This window comes from Vipera ursinii (genome assembly GCF_947247035.1).
Source record: "Vipera ursinii genome assembly, chromosome: 2".
Taxonomy (NCBI): Eukaryota; Metazoa; Chordata; class Lepidosauria; order Squamata; family Viperidae; genus Vipera; species Vipera ursinii.
The window spans coordinates 195,027,177-195,046,364 of record NC_139513.1 but is presented as its reverse complement, the minus strand read 5'-3'; the positions used below and the strand labels follow the sequence as shown (position 1 = coordinate 195,046,364).

Below are 19,188 nucleotides of genomic sequence, written 5' to 3'. Positions count from 1 at the left end.
AAACTGTTTATTATTATTTATTATTGTTTAAATGATCCTTAAAAACTTTATAAAGGTGATTTGCTGATGTACTTGTATACGGTAAGTAGATGCTTTTCCTAATAGAAAAGGAACTGCAGGAATATTTTTATATTGTTTACGCTGTTGGGTATCATAAAATTATTGGAGCATAAGCATAAGATTAGGTTCCTTTCACTGCCGGGAAAAATATTGGCTAATCTTCACTTTTCTCCCTTTTGCACAATAAAAGTTCTTGGTTGGCCTTTCTGAAAAGAAAAAACTGCAGTCAGAAATAAACATTGTGCAAAATTTAATAGGAAATAATAAACTTTTGGGGCCTGAAAGGATCTTGGGGTGGCACAAAGTTCTGCGAACTCTTTTTTCTTCCAGTTCTCCTTATTTTTCTTTGGATAGAACATCTTCGACTGACTTAGGTGCTTTACTTTGTTGGAGAATATGTGGGTATTTGAAGTATTATCACTATTTTAAGTGCCCAGTCTCCTGGTTTCTGACTGCAGACAAGGCATGGAGCAGCCAAGATAAGTTTTAGGTAGTTTGGCAAGTGATGTTGTTGTGCTGTTGGAAGATTTGGGTTTCTGCTTCAGGTGGGATCTTAAGGGCTAGAGGGCTAACCTGGCAGAATGGAGAGTTCTTATGCCTGCTGTATCTGTCCAACAAAAGAATTAATATAGTGTAGCATTTATAATATTGGCCGAGGGAGATAAAAATCTGTTTGACCTTTAGCTATGGAAGCTCACTGAATAACATTGAACCCATCACACAATATATGTACTCAGATCAAGTAAAGACATAAACATGCATTTACACATCTTGCAGAATTTAATCAGTATTAACATAGATAATATTTTTGTAGCTTCATCTGTTGTGTGAACTAAGAAAGTGGTTAATTTTGTAAACACATTAAAAAGCATATTGTACAAATGTAGCCACTATCTTTCAGCCCAACCTACCTCTCAGGCCAGACTGTGTAGTCAAAGGAGGAGGAAAAGCTATTTATGCTGTTTTGTTATCAATTGAAATATACTGTATATTTTGATCACATGACCATTGGGACGCTGCAACAGTCATAAGTGTGAAAAATGGTCATAAATCACATTTTTCAGTTCCGTTGTAACTTTGGTCATTAAACAAGCTGCAGTAAGTCGAGGACTAGCTGTAATCCATAATAACTCAATCTCTCTCACACACATAGCAATTTTGGAAGCGGTGTATAGAAGAGGCTGATATATTCTTTGGTTTTATGTTTAAAATGTATTCTGTTTTTTAAGGATATGGGAAGAGCTTGTGCTTTCAGTTTCCACCCGTGTGCACTGGAGGTACTGGTATAGTAATTTCCCCTCTTATTTCTTTGATGGAGGACCAAGTACTACAACTCAGGTAAGTATAGTAGATGAGTAGGATTCAAATATAAATGAAACGTTCCATGTTTGCTCTAATGTCTTTAGTTACAGCTGTTCCAATGCCTGAATACAAGCATTTGGAAGCATGTCTGGTCCAGAATGCAAGTAGTTATGGATGTATCTCATGTGGCAGTTCTACTTTGAGAGCCACACTGGCTACTACTAGTTGACTTCTGGGTGCATTTCAAAGTCCAGGTTGTCAATTTTAAGTTCATCACGAACAAAGATATAGGCGGGATTGCCTTCTCCTGATAAGATCTATTAGGGTAGGCTTTCTTTGTGCCTCCTTGATTATAGATTATCACTACCTCATTTTTTTGGGAATAATATCCTTTTCCAGATAGTTAAATGGACCAGTTTCCTGGTTTTCAAATAGTTACTTATTATGCCTGTTCCACTGAATTAAATGTTTGTATTTTGATTGTTGATTCCTGATTTCATAATACAGTAGTGGCCTAAATTGTGGAAACCTTTTGGGAAAAGTGTATTTTTGAGGTTTGATGGCTAATAACACCACTTTTTTTTGAGTAGTACCGTAAAAATTATATATCAATGAAAAGATAATTTAATCAAGAATGTAATGCAACATAGTTTGTTCAATTATCTGTACTGTACTCTATGAAATGTTATAGCCAAATAACCAGAAAAAGGAAAGACAACTTGCTTAGGTTGATATCAGGTAGCTTTCCTTGATATGATTGTAGCCAATGAGCATGAGTGTTTAGAGAGCCAATCAGGTGTCATCTTATTTTGGCAATGAGCCAATCAGATCACAGTAGGATTCAGTTCTTGATGTCATGTATTGAAGCTGAGAGGAGGACATTTTTCAGTGTGTGTGATCACTATCAAATTGTTTGGGGGTTTTTCCCCCTTTCATTTAGTGAGCTTGTAAAACGTAATAAAATTAAAGTAACGGTGCAAGAGTTGACTGGTGCAGAAAGCGATATAAAATAGTATTATTAAGTGAACAAGGCTACAGTGATAAAGAAATTAGAAGAAAAATTGGTGGAAACTTAACCAAAGGTGGCATTTCTACTGTACACCTTTCCCAAAAGGTCCCCACAATTTAGGCCACTACGATTTTATTTTTAAAATTAGACTATTTATCTGCCTGAATTATTTTAATCCTGAATTATAGACCAAGGGGTTTGTATGCGATTCAGACGTGGCCCACACAAGGTCTGCAAAGAAATAATAGGATTCTTTGCCAAGCTACCAAAGGGGAACTTCCATAGAACCAAATATACTAATGTTGCTTTGGACAGATTATGAATTATTTTAAGTAATTGGTTAGTGCATTGAAATAGGTTTGGTAATTAGAACACATGTTTCGTTATCCGTGGGCAGTAATAGTTTTATGCTCTTTCCTGGATCAAGAGACCCTTTTCTCTTCACTCATGCCCTGCTTATCTCCTGTATTGACTATTGCAGTGTGCTCTATATGGGGCTAACCTTGAAGAGTATCTGGAAACTGCAGCTGGTGCAGAATGTGGTGGCATGAGCCACATTTTGGGTTCCCCTAGCAGTGTGCTTGTGCGTGCCTGCACCATTCTCAAGCCTTGCTCTGCTCTGGTTGTGCTTCCACAGCTACTTGCAATCCATAGCCTGCCTGCAAATCATCAGAGACCTGCATCTTCCCGCTGGTTTCCTTACTGACTCTGGTTGCAAGGAAGTGCTCAGAGATTTATTTTATTTATTTATTTTATTTTAATTCCATTTATATCCCGCCCTTCTCCGAAGACTCAGGGCGGCTTACCAGCTTAGCAGTAGCCTTCATTCTATGTATATGCCTGCTTATTAGGGCTTTCACACACCCCCAAGCGGCATTATTACCAAGTCAGCTTAATTGCCCCCAACAATCTGGGTCCTCATTTTACCTACCTCGGAAGGATGGAAGGCTGAGTCAACCTTGAGCCTGGTGGGACTCGAACCTGCACTAATTGCAGGCAGCTGGTGTTATTTAAGGAGGCATTAGCCCACTGCTCCACCAAGGCTCTTCCTTAAGATCTTCCTTAACAACAGCAATAGGGACTGCAGGGACTGCCATTGCTAAGCAATGTGATCATGTGATATCGCGCTTTATGATCACATTGTTTAGCAACAGAAATTCTGGTCCAGCTGTCTTAATCTGAGGACTTCCTGTAATAAAATTTCTGTGGGAAAAATATTTTTTTTTGTTGCAGAATAAAATGTGACCAAAGTCATTTTGAATGGTCTCAATGGAGGATTTTTTTGTTTTATTTTGTTACATATGCATATATGGGCCAGGAGGAGGGGACTCTTTGGAGCTAATAGGCACATCTGGAATTTTTGTGTACTGTGAGCTTCAGACATTTCATTACCAGCTAGGTAACATCACCAATATTATAGACATTTTAGATCAAATAAGCACCAGAAGCAGCAATGTACTGACTGTTGACTCTTGGTGTTGGAGAAGATTCCTAAGAATACAATGGATAGGCAAAACAAAGAAACAAACAAAAAAGGATCAGAGTTTTCACTTGAGGCACAAATTACCAGGCTCAAATTACCGTGTTTTGTCACATTCTGCAAAAACCCTAGTCTTTTATGAAGTCCAAAATGCTGGAAAAGAATAGAAGGAAAGAGAAAAAGAGGATAGCAGTAGGGTGGATAGACTCAAATATAGCAGCAATTGGTGCAAAACAATACCCTCATAACATGAAGCTGGTAGCATAAATCAGTATGAATCAACAGCCCCCTAAACTTACTTCATGCCTTACCTCTGATGATGTTACCTAGTCTAATAATGGAATATCTGCAATAAGAAAACCAAGTTTAGGAAACACAAAGAACCCAACACTCTGAGACACACACATTCTCTGTTATTTCACTGTTTAGGCACCCACATAATATCCTATTTACCAGAAGCCAAATTGTTGAATTTGCTTCATGTCAGTCCTTCTTATTCCTGTGTTCTGTATGTATGTGGATGTTCTTATCTTAGCTTGTTTTTTTTGTAAATATATCACAGACAGTCAAATGATTACCGGTATTTAGAATATTTTTCAAGAATGCCGATGGGCTTACATGAGGCTGAGAGGCATATTTGGAATTAGCGATGATGGTGATTAGAATTTTGTTTTGCAGCACACGTGCTTTTTATTTACGAAGTTTAAATTAAAAATTTAGTTAATTAAATTTGCAACATTTGGCGCACAGACCCTGGCAATCAGGGTGTCAACCCTTACCCTAGCTAGGTTGCAGATCTATGGAAAAGATTTGCCTCAACAAAATGTCTGCATACAAAGAAATGGTGAACAACATGTTTTTTTTGTTTATGCGTTGGACCCTAGTTACAGTATGTGAGGATGTCTGCCTGTTGTGCTTTCCATGAGACACAGGAATAGAATGTAAAAAATAGCGTTATCATTTCTTGTTATCGAGATTTGATGCTCAGATTGCTATTTTGGCTTATTGGGATTGGGAGTTGACCAAAGATTGTAAAAAACCTTGAAAGTATCATTGCATATTTCTGCCTCTTTTAATAATTAAACATGCATTGGAATATATTTGTTTATGTGGTACTTTACACATACTAGTTTCTTTAAAAACATAAGATTGTATTGTGTGATAGTATTTGGTTACAGTAAATTGTAGACTACACATAGTTTTTTCTCTGTTATAGTTTCTTTTCTTTTCTTTTTTCCTGGGAAATCAAAAAGTTCAAGTTTTTGGCTAGGTTACCAAAAGAAAAACAATCACAAAGTAGTTTTGGTGGTAGATTTGAAGCAAGGGTAAAATCTCTTCCTAATTTAGAAAGTAGTCTTTAGTTTCTAAAAACACACATTTATTATGTATAAAAAGTTTTTCCTTGATATATGTGTTATCAATGTTTTGTAATTTGGATGTGCATGTCACTCATTCCACTTCCAAATTCTTTTTCTGGTGTAATTTTTGAAAGTTTACACTTATTTTCTTCTACTCTGAAATATAACATTTCCAGAGCTGTGCAAGATGATTTCAAAGGCATAGACAGAGGAAAGAATTGTACCATATTTTCCGGCGTATAAGACGACTGGGCGTATAAGACGACCCCCTACATTTCCTGTTAAATTATAGGGTTTGGGCTATACTCGCCGTATAAGACTACCCCTCTTCCAACGCACACCAAATAAAAATTAAAAAACATCAGATTTGATTTTAATATGGTAATTTTAATTCAAATGCTTATGACATGCAGGTGCTTAGTAGGAAAACTGTCACTTATAAACATAAGGCTGTTTGTCATCAAACATGTAAACATAAAACAGTGCAAGTGGATTAAAATAATATAATAATAATAATAATAATAATAATAATAATAATAATAAGAAGAAGAAGAAGAAGAAGAAGAAGAAGAAGAAGAAGAAGAAGAAGTTGTTGTTGGAGGGGACCTTGGAGGTCATCTAGTCCAACCCCCTGCTAAGGCAGGAAACCCTATACCATTTCAGACAAATGGCTGTCCAGTCTCTTCTTAGAAACTTCCAGTGTTGGAGCATTCACAGCTTCTGGAGGCAGGTTGTTCCACTGGTTAATTGTTCTAACTGTCAGGAAGTTTCTCCTTAGTTCTAGGTTGCTTCTCTCCTTGATTAGTTTCCATCCATTACTTCTTGTCCTGCTTTCAGGTGCTTTGGAGAATAGCTTGACTCCCTCTTCTTTGTGGCAGCCCCTGATTCCAGCAACCATTCCCTATTTTCCTAATTCACTTTTTCACTTTTCCTAATTCACTTTAAAGCTTTCCCTGCGCAGAGCCTTAAGTAACACAAGCTGCCTGCAATTAGTGCAGGTTCGCATCCCACCAGGCTCAAGGTTGACTCAGCTTTCCATCCTTCCATGATAGGTAAAATGAGGACCCAGATTGTTGGGGACAATAAGCTGACTTTGTAATAATGCTGCTTGGGGGTGTGTGAAAGCCCTAATAAACAGGCATATACACAGAATGAAGGCTATTGCTAAGCACATTGATTTGTGCTTTAAATTGTAAGCCACCCTGAGTCTTCGGAGAAGGGCAGGATATAAATGGGATTTTTTTAAAAAAAGACCAAATGGGAGATCCGCTCCAGGTTTTTCAGCCAGCCCGCCCAGTTACTGAGTCAAATGTGTCCTTACAGCTAAGCCGCTGCTCTGACTGCTGCCTTCCCCACCTGCCTTTCAAGTTGGGATATACTACAGCTGCTCTTCAACTTTAGAAGAAAAGATGCCCAGACCCCAGCCTGTAAAAAATCACAGACTGCAGCTTCTTCTTCAATTGGTCCCGCTTTCCCTACGCAGACTAAATGGGAGATCCGCTCCAGGTTTTCCAGCCAGCCCTGTCCCTAAATTTTCAGCACCCGGCGTATAAGACGACCCCTGACTTTTGAGAAGATTTTCATGGGTTAAAAAGTAGTCTTATACGCCGGAAACTACGGTACTTTACATATAATACAAAATCTAGAGTTTAATTTTTTTAGGAAAAGTTGTACTTAAAAATGACGCAGTGTACATAAAGTCATTTTTACTCTGATTTTTTTTTCTTGCAGAATGTCAGGAGTTCCAGCTTGCCTACTTGGATCAGCACAGTCAAAAAATATCAGAGAGGAAATCAAAGCGTAAGTTTTATTCCAGTCCTGTATTTATAGTACTGAAGAAACACATTTCTCAATAAATAATGTTATGTCCTTGGAATGAATCATACTGAACTCAGTGGGACTTATTGTAGAGAATCCTACCATAAAGTCTTAACCAACACTTCAACTGTATGTAATATGAATGTTAGTTTACTTTTTATCAGAAAGTAATTCTGTTTTCCTTTCCTTTACCCAGGGGCCAGTATAGAGTTGTCTATTTAACTCCAGAATTCTGTTCAGGGAATCTCTTGTGGCTTCAGCAAATTGACAAAGCAGTTGGTAAGTGCTAATAGTTGATGTGCAAAACCTTTAAAGTTTTCTTTAAGAGCCACTGGAATTCTGCCTCAGATTCAAATGTGTGGTTGGAAGTCCCTTCTGCCACTATTTTCAGTAAAGCAAAGTGAAGGACCTCTCTGGTGGGACTGAAGGAGTCAAGGTAGATCACATCACTTTCTAAGGGTGCGAAGCTACCTTAAATACGGTCACTCCTTTGATTTAACCTAGAATCTTTATGTTTCAGAAAACAAAGTAGTGTGGGTCATGCAGGCTTAGTTGATAGCATGAAAACATTTAGAAAAAGTCGTAATCTTTGAAAAAGCCCATTTAATTATGTTTTGTTTTTTATATATTTATTTTAATAAATGTATGTATGTATTTATATATTTATACCTCAACAAGGACTTATGAGGATGCACAATTCTGCTTGTCAGTGGTAAACTAGATTTATGGGTATGCAAAAATATCTATATACCCTTATACAGTGCTTTTTTTGTAAAAGAAAAAGGTGCCGGAACTCACACATGTTATACAACCCGCCTTGCCTACCCTACAAGGTTCCATCCAAAAAAGGTGCCGGAACTCCGTTCTGAGCGTTCTATGAGGAAAAAAGCTCTGCCCTTATACCATCTGTTCTTTGTACTTTAGTGCATTGAATTCTGCTTTTCTCTTTATTTATTCAATTTAGGTTGTGGCTTCTGAGATTTCACAGGAATTTCTAGCATATTTTCACAGTTTAGCTAAATGTGCACAGCATTACAAATCATTGGCTTTCTGCATTCCTGCAGAATTGTGACAAAAAGAAAAAATGGTTTGCAGAGGTCAGTCATCTGAAGCCACTGGATTACATGTTTCTCTTAAACTCTTTTTTGCCGCCTTCAGAATATCGTCTAATTACATGGAAGAATTTTGATGCTGAATACCAGTGGCATGTTTGTTTTTGTTTACCATTTTCAGGCAAAAACACAATAAAACTATAAAACAATAAAATGCTTATTTCTGCTAAGCCTTCTCACAAACTTTGAACAGTTTTTCCAGATTACTGGCAGTACAAGTTCCCTTTTAGAACTAATTCAGAACTAATTGTGTGTTGTGTACTTTTTAAAAATAGTTGTGATCAAAGATCGTTAAGAAAGATCTTTAATTATCTCTGCCACAGATAGTGCCTTATTTGTAGAAAAATAGATAATTTGCTTCAGCTCTTAAATGTTCTGCAGACAACTCTGCTCTAAATTCTGAAATGAAAAACTATGCAAGACTATTTTTATTTCTATTTAGGCATCACATTAATAGCGGTTGATGAAGCTCACTGTATTTCTGAGTGGGGACATGACTTCAGGAATTCTTTCAGGTCTTTGGGGTTGTTAAAAAAAACCCTTCCTAAGGTAAGGAATGATTATTTATTTATAATGATTTTTTCTGCACTTTAAATGTTTATGCATGTATGTATATGTGTGTATATGTGTGCATGCAATGAGCATTGGAATTTCTTTGTTGGTTTTCAGCAAGAAATCACACATGGTTTAAAGGATGGCTAGTCCATCATACTATTCTAGCCCGGGGGTCAGCAACCTGAAACAGTGAAAGAGCCACTCAGAACCGGTTCCCTCACAGAAGGAAAAACTGGGAGCCGCAAAAAATGTGTGCACGTGCGCGCATGCGCAGAACAGGGTTTGACTGAAGAGTGGAGCCAAGGCGAGATATGCACCTACCCTGCATATTTGAATTGATTGGTTGAACTTTTTTAGTCCCACTTTTTTTTGGGGGGGGACTGCACATGGCAGAGGACTGGGAGCCGCAGGAGACGGCTGAAAGAGCCGCATGCGGCTCCGGAGCCGTGGGTTGCAGACCTGTGTTCTAGCCTTAGCTATGTCTTTTGTAGATGTCTTAGACCAGACGTGACGTTGCGCAACATATCGGAGCTTTTTCGCCATTGCCGGCAATGGGGTGGGCGTGGCTTCCCGATGACGCATCCGGCCCACAGGCTGGCAGTTTAACACCCCTGTCTTAGACTGACCTGGCTAAATGTTCTGCAGATCTCTTACACATCAACTTTCTATGTTGACCAGCCATTGTTTTTATAAATGTTTGTAAGCTGCCCAGAGTCGCCTCTAGATGAGATACGCTGCACACAAACTTAATAAACAAACAAGCCAACAAACAAATAAACAATCTTCTGGCCTAGATAACTAAACTGTCTTCCTTTAAACTATATGGGAATCTGGTTGAATCTATTAACCCAAGAAATGACCAGGGCTACACATGGTGATTAAAGCTAAAAGTAACATCGCTGTGTGCTTGGATTCAGTTTGATTTGCAAGAATTAGTGAATATACTCCATGTGTTTGTGGGACCTTAGTTGTTTATAGTCAAGGTATCCAGGATATGTGCATGCACATTAAATACTGTACTCAAATCAAAGGCTTCCGATAACTTTCCATTGCTTAATTTTGTATTGCCCTACAAAATAATTAGTAAATTCAGTTTTTTATTGTCACAGTTTTCTTTCTTTCTTTTAGGTTCCTATTGTTGCGTTGACTGCAACAGCAAGCTCTTCAATTAGGAAGGATATAATAGACTGTTTGAATTTAAGAACTCCTCATATTACTTGTACCAGTTTTGACCGACCTAATCTATACCTAGAAGTTAGACGAAAATCTGGAAATATAATCCAGGATTTATTGCAGTTCCTCATTCAGAAAGACAAGTAAGCACCTTCTGAGATATATTGACAACTTGTTCTTAACCAGAAGATTATTTTCGTGGAATAAATTTTTTCAACAGTTTTTAGATCCCTGTTTGGCTTATTTGAGGATTTGGGGTCAATTATTATCTTTCAGCTTAATCTACCTCAGAAAATGTTCTTAGGAGGACATACTTAAAGGGAGAATATAGTGTACATGCCAGAGAGACATGCAATAAATCAATAAACTAAAGCTTAATTGTGGAGCTTGGAATGGAGTTTGGACATTAAAGAAACAGCAAAAGATGGATTGGCAATCAGGCCTGCTATAAACGTCTGTTGTGTAAATACAATGTTACTGATCATTGTAATCCTTTTCTTTCCACTTTTAAAACATTGATACAGAAGCCAGATTGGGTAGTAAAGCTGTATATTCATTTCCTAAATTATGTCTGAGCCCCACATGAGCGAGGAATTATTTGTATATCTGTGGGGGAAGATTGGCTAAGGCAGTCTGAAGACATCTACAGTCAATACAGTATCTGGTGAGAGTTTAGGCTTTTTCTGCAAGGCATTATGTATGTGCTCTTGTCAGGATGGAGTTTAAATTGGGGAGAAAATACTGTTGAAGTAGAAGGGGTTCAAATTAAATGCTGAATCTTGTCAACTTAAATGTTGAAGAGAGAGAGATCAGTGTTACATTATATCATGCCTCTGTGTACCAGGTTTTACATAAACTGTATCCCTTATAGGGGCAGATTAGTTTGTTTTTTTATATTGACTGCTAGTCCCATTTTTTTCCACTGTGCTTTTTGATTATAGTAATACAGCTTGCAGATCCATTACATTTTAGGCTATCAGGATGGTGTCATTAACATAGTGTCTTTTATTGGTGTCCCTTCCTCAGAGTTTACAACCACACTACTCTTCCAATCTAGTTTCCTTTAATGTATATTCTGCATATAATTTAAATAAGGAAGTGGAAAGTATGCAGCCTTGTTGTAATACTTTGCCAATCTGGAGTCGGTCTGTTTCGCCATGTTCTGTGTGTACTGTGGCCTCCTGACTTGTATATTTATCTTTTATGATTTTAATACTTTTAATCGGAGTCACTTCAAAACAAGATGGGTGGCAAATAAATTTAATAAAATAAATAAAAATATAAGTTAGGACAAGGAAATGTTCTGGGATTCCTATTTTTCTGAGCACTTCCCACAGCTTGACATGAGTGACACAGCTGAAAGCAAAAAAGAATAAAAAGTAGTGAGCAAAATAAATAACTAAATAAATAGAGGGAATAATAAGGGGAAAAAAACCCTATTTTCACTAGCACTATTCAACATATCTGATTTCTATCCTTGCAAATCATTGTTTCTTCCACCACAACCGTAAATTCTTAGCATTGTCAAAAAAAGGGCGTGTCCCTCATTCAGAAGCTTTCATTTTGTATTCTTCATGTTTTGTATTCTTCGCCAGTTCTTTCAATTTTAGTCGTATACAAATTTTGCTCTTAGTTTTATACTTTTGTTCTATGTTTTCAGTTTGATTTCTTTGTCACAAGCATTCCTTGACCCATGCAGAAAGCCATATTTGAAACAGAGTTTTCAGCAGATCTTCGCCAAGTAACATTCTCATTCATTCTTGGGTTGCCAAATGACCTAAAAAAAATTTGTACTTTGATATTGTTTTGATCCATGCACTGACATCATGCAACAGATTAACCATCGTTCTGGATTACATTCCTCAGTTTTTTGGATAGTTTCCCCTAACTCTTTCCAAATTCTTTCATTATCATACTTAGTAAAGTTTAGCTTGCAGTGATCACCAACCCTATATTGCTATTTTCAAAGAGCAACTAAGATGAAGCTAATTTATACTTTCTGACCTTTAGCGTTGCTTTCCTGCATATATTTATCAGTTCTGCTTCATAAGATCATACTACCTTCATCCATGTTTATTACATCCTTCACCTTTCTTAGTTTCATAGCGTATCTATTTAATGTTTTCATTTTCATTCTCTTTACATTCATTACAATATATTTCTTCTCTTTCCATTTATTTCTCTTAGATTCCAGGTTGTAATCTTTCATGTATCATGATCATCCACAGGTGGATCTATATGTTTTGATTTCAAGCGACCATCAAATCTTTGTCGATCGAAGCTTCCACATAATGCTTATTAGTAAAATAAGGAGCAATTTAGTTCTACAAATGCCTTGCAAATATTTAAGTCATATTATTAATCTGGTATTTTTCCCTGTGATACGGAGGGAGAGGAATGGCCTTGAGAGACAGGAGAAAGAGCTGCTGCCAAATCTGGGGCAGGAATGCAGTGTATGCAAATGTCTCAGACAAGACCCTTCCTAGTTCACCCAAAAATAAAGGGAGGGAGGAGGGAGGCATGTTCAGACTTGCAGGATTCTGTTGCTATAACTTTACAATAAAATTAGTGATAGCTGACATGAATTTGGTTTGCTAATTGGGCCTATTGAAGGCCTGATATGTGAACCTGTGTTTGAGAGAAAGGCAATTTTAAAGTAGGAAATCTGTACATTGACACTGAGATTTATCATAGAATAATCAGTTTATTTGCTATTCTAATAATTACTGGGAAAACTCACATAAAATGATTTCTACTTATTTTTCTAATTTTAGGTCTACATATGAATTTGAGGGGCCCACCATTGTTTACTGTCAATCAAGGAAGACTACTGAACAAGTAGCTGTAGAGCTAAGAAAATTAAATCTAGTTTGTGGTATATACCACGCTGGCATGGGAATCAAGGCAAGAAGAGAGGTCCACCACAAATTCATGAGAGATGAAATTCAGGTATGGAAGGACTTCACTTAATATCTAATTTAGGCAAAAAAAAATGACAGAAGAAGCTTTCAATATTAAATATATAGAACAACATAAACATGGGGATCTTGATGCAAATTGGCGGGAGATAAGAATCACTGGAATTCAAGGTGGGATGGACTTAGAGCTCTGGTGGGCATGAAGGGACTTGAGACTGATGATGTGGTTGATCCCCCCTGGCCTTGGGCTGAGCCTGGTCATTTTCTATAGCAGGGGTGTCAAACTCAATTTCATTGAGGGCCGCATCAGCATTGAGGTTGCCCTCAAGGGGCCGGGTGGGTATGGCCAGGGTGGCCGTGGCCTACTGGGTGGGTGTGGCTAGAGTGCGTATGGCCTACTGGGTGGGCGTGGCCAGCTCTACATTGTTCGCATCAAGGGTGCCTATGGGGGCCTGGGTAGGAGTGGGACAGATCTGAGGGTCTCTGGCAGAAGGAGGGTCTCTGGGCCAGGGCCAAGGCAGCGGGGGCCATTCCCTCACTGTTTCCAGGATGGCTTCGCGGGCCACATGAAACCATTTGTCGGGCCAGATCCGGCCCCCGGGCCTTGTGTTTGACATGTCTGTTCTACAGGGACCAATTATTGTAAAAAAAAATGTGTAATTAACATCACGGGGTGTGTTTTTCTAGAGGATGAAACATTTGGAGACACAGTGGCATTTTAACATATGTATTGGGTTTAGTAAATAATATAAATGACTTGGAATTGAAACATTGTATTTCTAAGCTGAGTCTGGCAAAACATTGACAAATCATACTATAAAAATATTTTATGCAGATCAAACATTAATACTGAAAACTGTATTAGTATTGAAACGAATGTAATATTGATATTGGGGATTTTGGTTATTTTCTCCAGTGTATAGTTGCTACTATAGCCTTTGGAATGGGCATCAATAAAGCAGACATTCGGACAGTTATACATTATGGAGCCCCAAAGGAAATGGAATCATACTACCAGGAAATTGGAAGGGCTGGCCGTGATGGGCTTCCAGCCTCTTGCTATGTATTGTGGACTCCAGCTGATATGAGCTTCAATAGGTAACTGCAATTCTGGCTTGCTTTGTATGTATAAATATGAAAATAATAGATATAAAATCATAACTGAGTATTTTAAACATTTGCCGGTAGCCATTGTTTAGTCATTGCTTTGTTTAGTGACTGTTCACAATTTTGAATGTGATAAAAAAGGAATATTGTGACCAATACTCATATTTACGCCATTGGCAGATTTGTAAAACAAATGAAAGCTGAAAACTGAAGTAAGACCATACATACAGTTGCGGTTTCACTTACTGATTGCTTCACTTAACAATTGAGTAGCCAGTCCCAATTCTGGTCATTAAATGAGGACTACCTGTGCGTAAAAGTTGGTTGGCCATGTATAATATTTTATTAATGTTTGAATTTTACAAATTCAAATTATGAGTTATTGTAGCTCTATCTATAATTAATTTCCCATACATTAGACCTGCACAGTGAGGAAAATAACAGTGAGCGTTTTCTAGTACGGTATTTTAGAAATGTGATACATACATACAATGATTGCCACGGATGTTTTTTTCTTATATTGATTTTAATACATCAAAGTTCGGCCCATATGCCTTGTAGCATATTACAATCTGTTATGTTGTGAGTCATTCAGGATCTTAACAATGCAACAACATTGTATGTCAAGCAGAAATACATTCTTCGTTCATATATTAAGTTTTATAGATTCTTCATTAGCAACCCTTATTTCCACACTATCTAGGTAATCTTACAGCCCTATCCTTTTTTAAAGCATTCTCACATATTTTGTGTCTTTTCATATTTTTCCCTTGATACTAAATCTTAGGAATCATTTGAATTCTACTGCTTGACATATCATACTCCATCCCATAAAAATCACCAATATATGTTCCTGAGTGTGTTCCCATTTCATTTTGATTCCAGATCATTTCATAAATTTAGTTCTTAATTCTAAATCAAACTTGTGAAAACTCCTTTTTTCAGTCTTTTTCACCCACATCCAAATGTTTTTATTTCAGTGGAAATTACTCTCTTTTAATCTTAATTTTGTGGTTGGTTTTTGTGCAAGTGCATCTTTCTTTCCTTATACCTTATATCGTATTTTTATATTAGCATTTTTGTAATTTTATATGTATTTTTTTTCATCCAGAGATTATTTTTCTACTAAACATTGTAGTAGAATTTTTCTACTAAACATTGTAGAACTAAGCAGTTTTACACCTCATTAACACAGCTCCTTACATTCCTGTAGAATTCATAATTGATTTTTGTGGCTCAAGTAGCTTCTATTTCTCTTTCTGTTTATTCTAATCTGTCCTGTATTTTTTCTTATGAGTTTTTTCTATAGGTCTACTTTTTTCATTCTTTCCTTTTCTTCTATGTCCTTCCCTCGACCCCCAAAATTTATTCTTGACACTATGAAATAATGATCTGTCCTTTGTTCAGAGCCTCTTATATTTCTATCCTTTACTAATTAACTTAATCATACACAATAACAATTAGATTTTTAAATTTATATTTATCCTTTTCCCATGAATGGGGAAGAATATACCACAAATGAACTTCAGTGTGTATGTATATATATATATATATATATATATATATGCAAATTATTCAAATTGCTAATAAAGAATTTGGGAGGCTAAGATGATCATTTCGAACTCTTTATGTTCTCATCAGTTAGTCATACCCTTTATCTGAGATTCGAACCCGGGCTGATTATATATCAGGCAGTGTTTTAACCTCCTGAGCCACGGGTTCCTTCTCTCTTATATTAGCTGGAAGGCAAGGCAAATGTATGTTTAAGTATTTGTCAAGGCTTTTTGAATGGACCTTGCTAATTAACTCTTTCATTCCTGTTTTGGCCCGGCTCAGGGCTTATCCACAGGAACTAGTCAACTTATGACAACTCATTATTTGTGCAAATTATTCAAATTGCTAATAAAGAATTTGGGAGGCTAAGATGATCATTTCGAACTCTTTATGTTCTCATCAGTTAGTCATACCCTTTATCTGAGATTCGAACCCGGGCTGATTATATATCAGGCAGTGTTTTAACCTCCTGAGCCACGGGTTCCTTCTCTCTTATATTAGCTGGAAGGCAAGGCAAATGTATGTTTAAGTATTTGTCAAGGCTTTTTGAATGGACCTTGCTAATTAACTCTTTCATTCCTGTTTTGGCCCGGCTCAAGGTCCATTCAAAGGTCCATTCAAAAGCAAGGTCTAGTCGATCAGATGGTCAGCAGTTTGGTGGGTTGAATCCCGAGTGCCGCGTAGCAGAGTGAGTGCCTATTACTCGTCCCCAGCTTCTGCCAACCTAGCAGTTCGAAAGTACGTAAAAATGCAAGTAGAAAAATAGGGACCACTATGGTGGGAAGGTAACAGCGTTCCGTGCGCCTTTGGCGTCCAGTCGTGCCGGCCACATGACCACGGAGACGTCCTCGGACAAGCGCTGGCTCTTCGGCTTTGAAACAGAGATGAGCACCGGCCCCTAGAGTCGGAAACGACTAGCACACATGTGCGGGGGAACCTTTACCTTTACCTTTTTATATATATACATATAATCATACATTCTTATATATTTCCTGCTACATATTTACATTATTTTGGGGGAAGGCTGCTGAAAAATCAGATGAATTATCAGCATTTCAGGTTTTTTCTATTCTTTTCCTTTTTAAGACATTTAATCAGTGAGATACGTGATGAAACCTTTCGCCTGTACAAACTGAAGATGATGGCCAAGATTGAGAAATATCTAAGCTTAAACAGCTGCAGGCGGAGGTAAGTGTTAATTTAGCAAGTGACAGACAGTAGCTTTCAGTAAAGCTAAGTGAAATTTTGAAAAATCAGAGAGAATTCTGGTGGATTTTTGCACTAGTACCATCAGTTTCATACTTTGAAAAAAGTATGTCTGTCTCGGGATGATTCAAGGACAAATAATTAGCTCCTATGTGAATTAATTAATGACGATGATTTCAGCTCATTGTTTTCTTCAATGAATTTAACATGTACATTCTTGTTCTTTTATTTAATTCCCAACATACTCTTGGGCAGAATCATCTTGTCTCATTTTGAAGACAAACAACTCCGAAAGGCATCGACAGGCATCATGGGAACAGGAAAATGTTGTGATAATTGCAGATCAAGGTAAATGTTGCACCCAAAAGATTTAAGGTTTGGAATCACCTTCCCTCAGCAGATAAAGGGATAATGGCTCTCTGCTAATGAAGTATGCTTAAAAAAATAATTACTTCTGGCATAAAGAATATATCAGTATATGGTATGCCATTCAGTCATTCACTGCCAAAAGCTAATTCACAGAGTATAATTTTATTTTAGTTTCACTATTATCATTTTACATTTATAATTTAAAGAATTAAGGTGCCATAGATAGATTTTCTCTTTTTTATACTCACAATAAATCTGTGAGATCAGTTAACGTAAGTCAGAGCCAGAATTATCTAGGGATTTTGATAGTCATAGAAATTGTTGAACCCATATTGCTGCTATCTTATCTGACATTGGGCCACCTACCCCATTTCATTCAAGCTAAAGTGCTTAGATTTCCTAATTTGGGGAAAATGCAGCTGAGGTACAAGAGACCAGAGAGATGGCAAGATAAAAGTTTGTGAGGCTGCCTCAATTAAACCAGTCAGGCCTGGCAACCATCAATCCATGCATTAATTCTAATTCTCATTAGAATTAGACTATTGCAAAATGTTCAGTTTGAAGTTATCTCTGAAAAGTGTCCAGGTGCTTTCACTGGTATGGAATGAAGTAAGTGGACATTGCCAAATCACTGGGTCCATACCCTGCCCGGATTGAAATATCATTACCTGATTTTCAATTGTTGGTGATTCACTATTTACAGCCCTGAGTGCTTTAGGCTTTGTTGTTTGAGAGACAAGCAGAGATCGGTTTGGAAACCATTGCGCAACATTCTGCATCAATGCAATCATGGGGCAGAAGGAATTTTTGTATTATTACATGAATGTATGAGTAGGAAAGGGATGCGGTGGCTCAGTGGGTTAGGATGCTGAGCTTGTTGATCAGAAGATCGGCAGTTTGGCAGGTCTAATCCCGAGTGCCGCGTAACAGAGTGAGCGCCTGTTACTTGTCCCAGCTTCTGCCAACCTAGCAGTTCGAAAGCATGTAAAAATGCAAGTAGAAAAATAGGGACCACTACGGTGGGAAGGTAACAGCGTTCCGTGCGCCTTTGGCGTCTAGTCATGCCGGCTACATGACCATGGAGACATCCTCGGACAAGCGCTGGCTCTTCGGCTTTGAAACGGAGATGAGCAACGGCCCCTAGAGTTGGAAATGACTAGCATGCATGTGCGGGGGAACCTTTACCTTTACCTTTTTTTGAGTAGGAATGAGATGAGCATAAAGAAAAAGTGATAGGGCTATTTGGAGACTAGTAACAAATGTGAAAGATGTCTGCTTATAAAAATGTCTGCTTTCAACAATTTAACAATGATCTAAGAGTGATGAGACATTTAAATGTTTATGTGTCTATGTGTGTGTGTGTTTGATGGCAAATTGAATAAAATTTAACATTTGAACTTGGAAATAGAAAATGTAGTAATATTCTTAAGGATGAAAGGGAAATGAGAAAACATTGAAAACTATAGAGATTTATGTGGGAAAGATATGATACATCAACAAATGAAACTGAAACAAACATACTAATGTCCATGAAAAATGATGAAAAGGGAGTCATGGTATTGTGAGAATATTGAAAAACATAAGATTGGAGGCATTTTACTAATACTGTTATGCCAAGAAGCATAAATAGGATAAAGACTAATTTGCCCATTGATGTTGTTGGCTTCAATCATTAGAAAAGAAGCATTTTCTAGGTTGCTTTTTGAATCATGCGAGCTTCTAATGCTCATGTTTTGACTGTGTGTACATGTAGAAGGGACGCGGTGGCTCAGTGGGTTAGGACACTGAGCTTGTCGATCAGATGGTCAGCAGTTTGGTGGGTTGAATCCCGAGTGCCGCGTAGCAGAGTGAGTGCCTATTACTCGTCCCCAGCTTCTGCCAACCTAGCAGTTCGAAAGTACGTAAAAATGCAAGTAGAAAAATAGGGACCACTATGGTGGGAAGGTAACAGCGTTCCGTGCGCCTTTGGCGTCCAGTCGTGCCGGCCACATGACCACGGAGACGTCCTCGGACAAGCGCTGGCTCTTCGGCTTTGAAACGGAGATGAGCACCGGCCCCTAGAGTCGGAAACAACTAGCACACATGTGTGGGAGAACCTTTACCTTTACATGTAGAAGGAAGTGAGAAATATATTCCCTCCTCTCTCCCCCCAATTTTTTTGATACCA

The 19,188-nt window shown here is 37.7% G+C and overlaps 1 protein-coding gene across 3 annotated transcripts in view; it reads left to right on the top strand.

Moving 5' to 3' along the window:
- Positions 1–19,188, top strand: part of WRN (WRN RecQ like helicase) — a 65,198-nt gene that overhangs the window by 27,097 nt on the left and 18,913 nt on the right. For all 3 annotated transcript variants that reach the window (XM_083355122.1, XM_083355121.1, XM_083355123.1), the window contains 9 exons: positions 1,290–1,398; positions 6,941–7,009; positions 7,224–7,306; positions 8,582–8,688; positions 9,823–10,010; positions 12,642–12,816; positions 13,702–13,883; positions 16,533–16,634; positions 16,908–17,000. In XM_083355122.1, the coding sequence (XP_083211248.1) occupies positions 1,290–1,398; positions 6,941–7,009; positions 7,224–7,306; positions 8,582–8,688; positions 9,823–10,010; positions 12,642–12,816; positions 13,702–13,883; positions 16,533–16,634; positions 16,908–17,000 (1,108 nt within the window). The remainder of the gene's footprint in view (positions 1–1,289; positions 1,399–6,940; positions 7,010–7,223; positions 7,307–8,581; positions 8,689–9,822; positions 10,011–12,641; positions 12,817–13,701; positions 13,884–16,532; positions 16,635–16,907; positions 17,001–19,188) is intronic.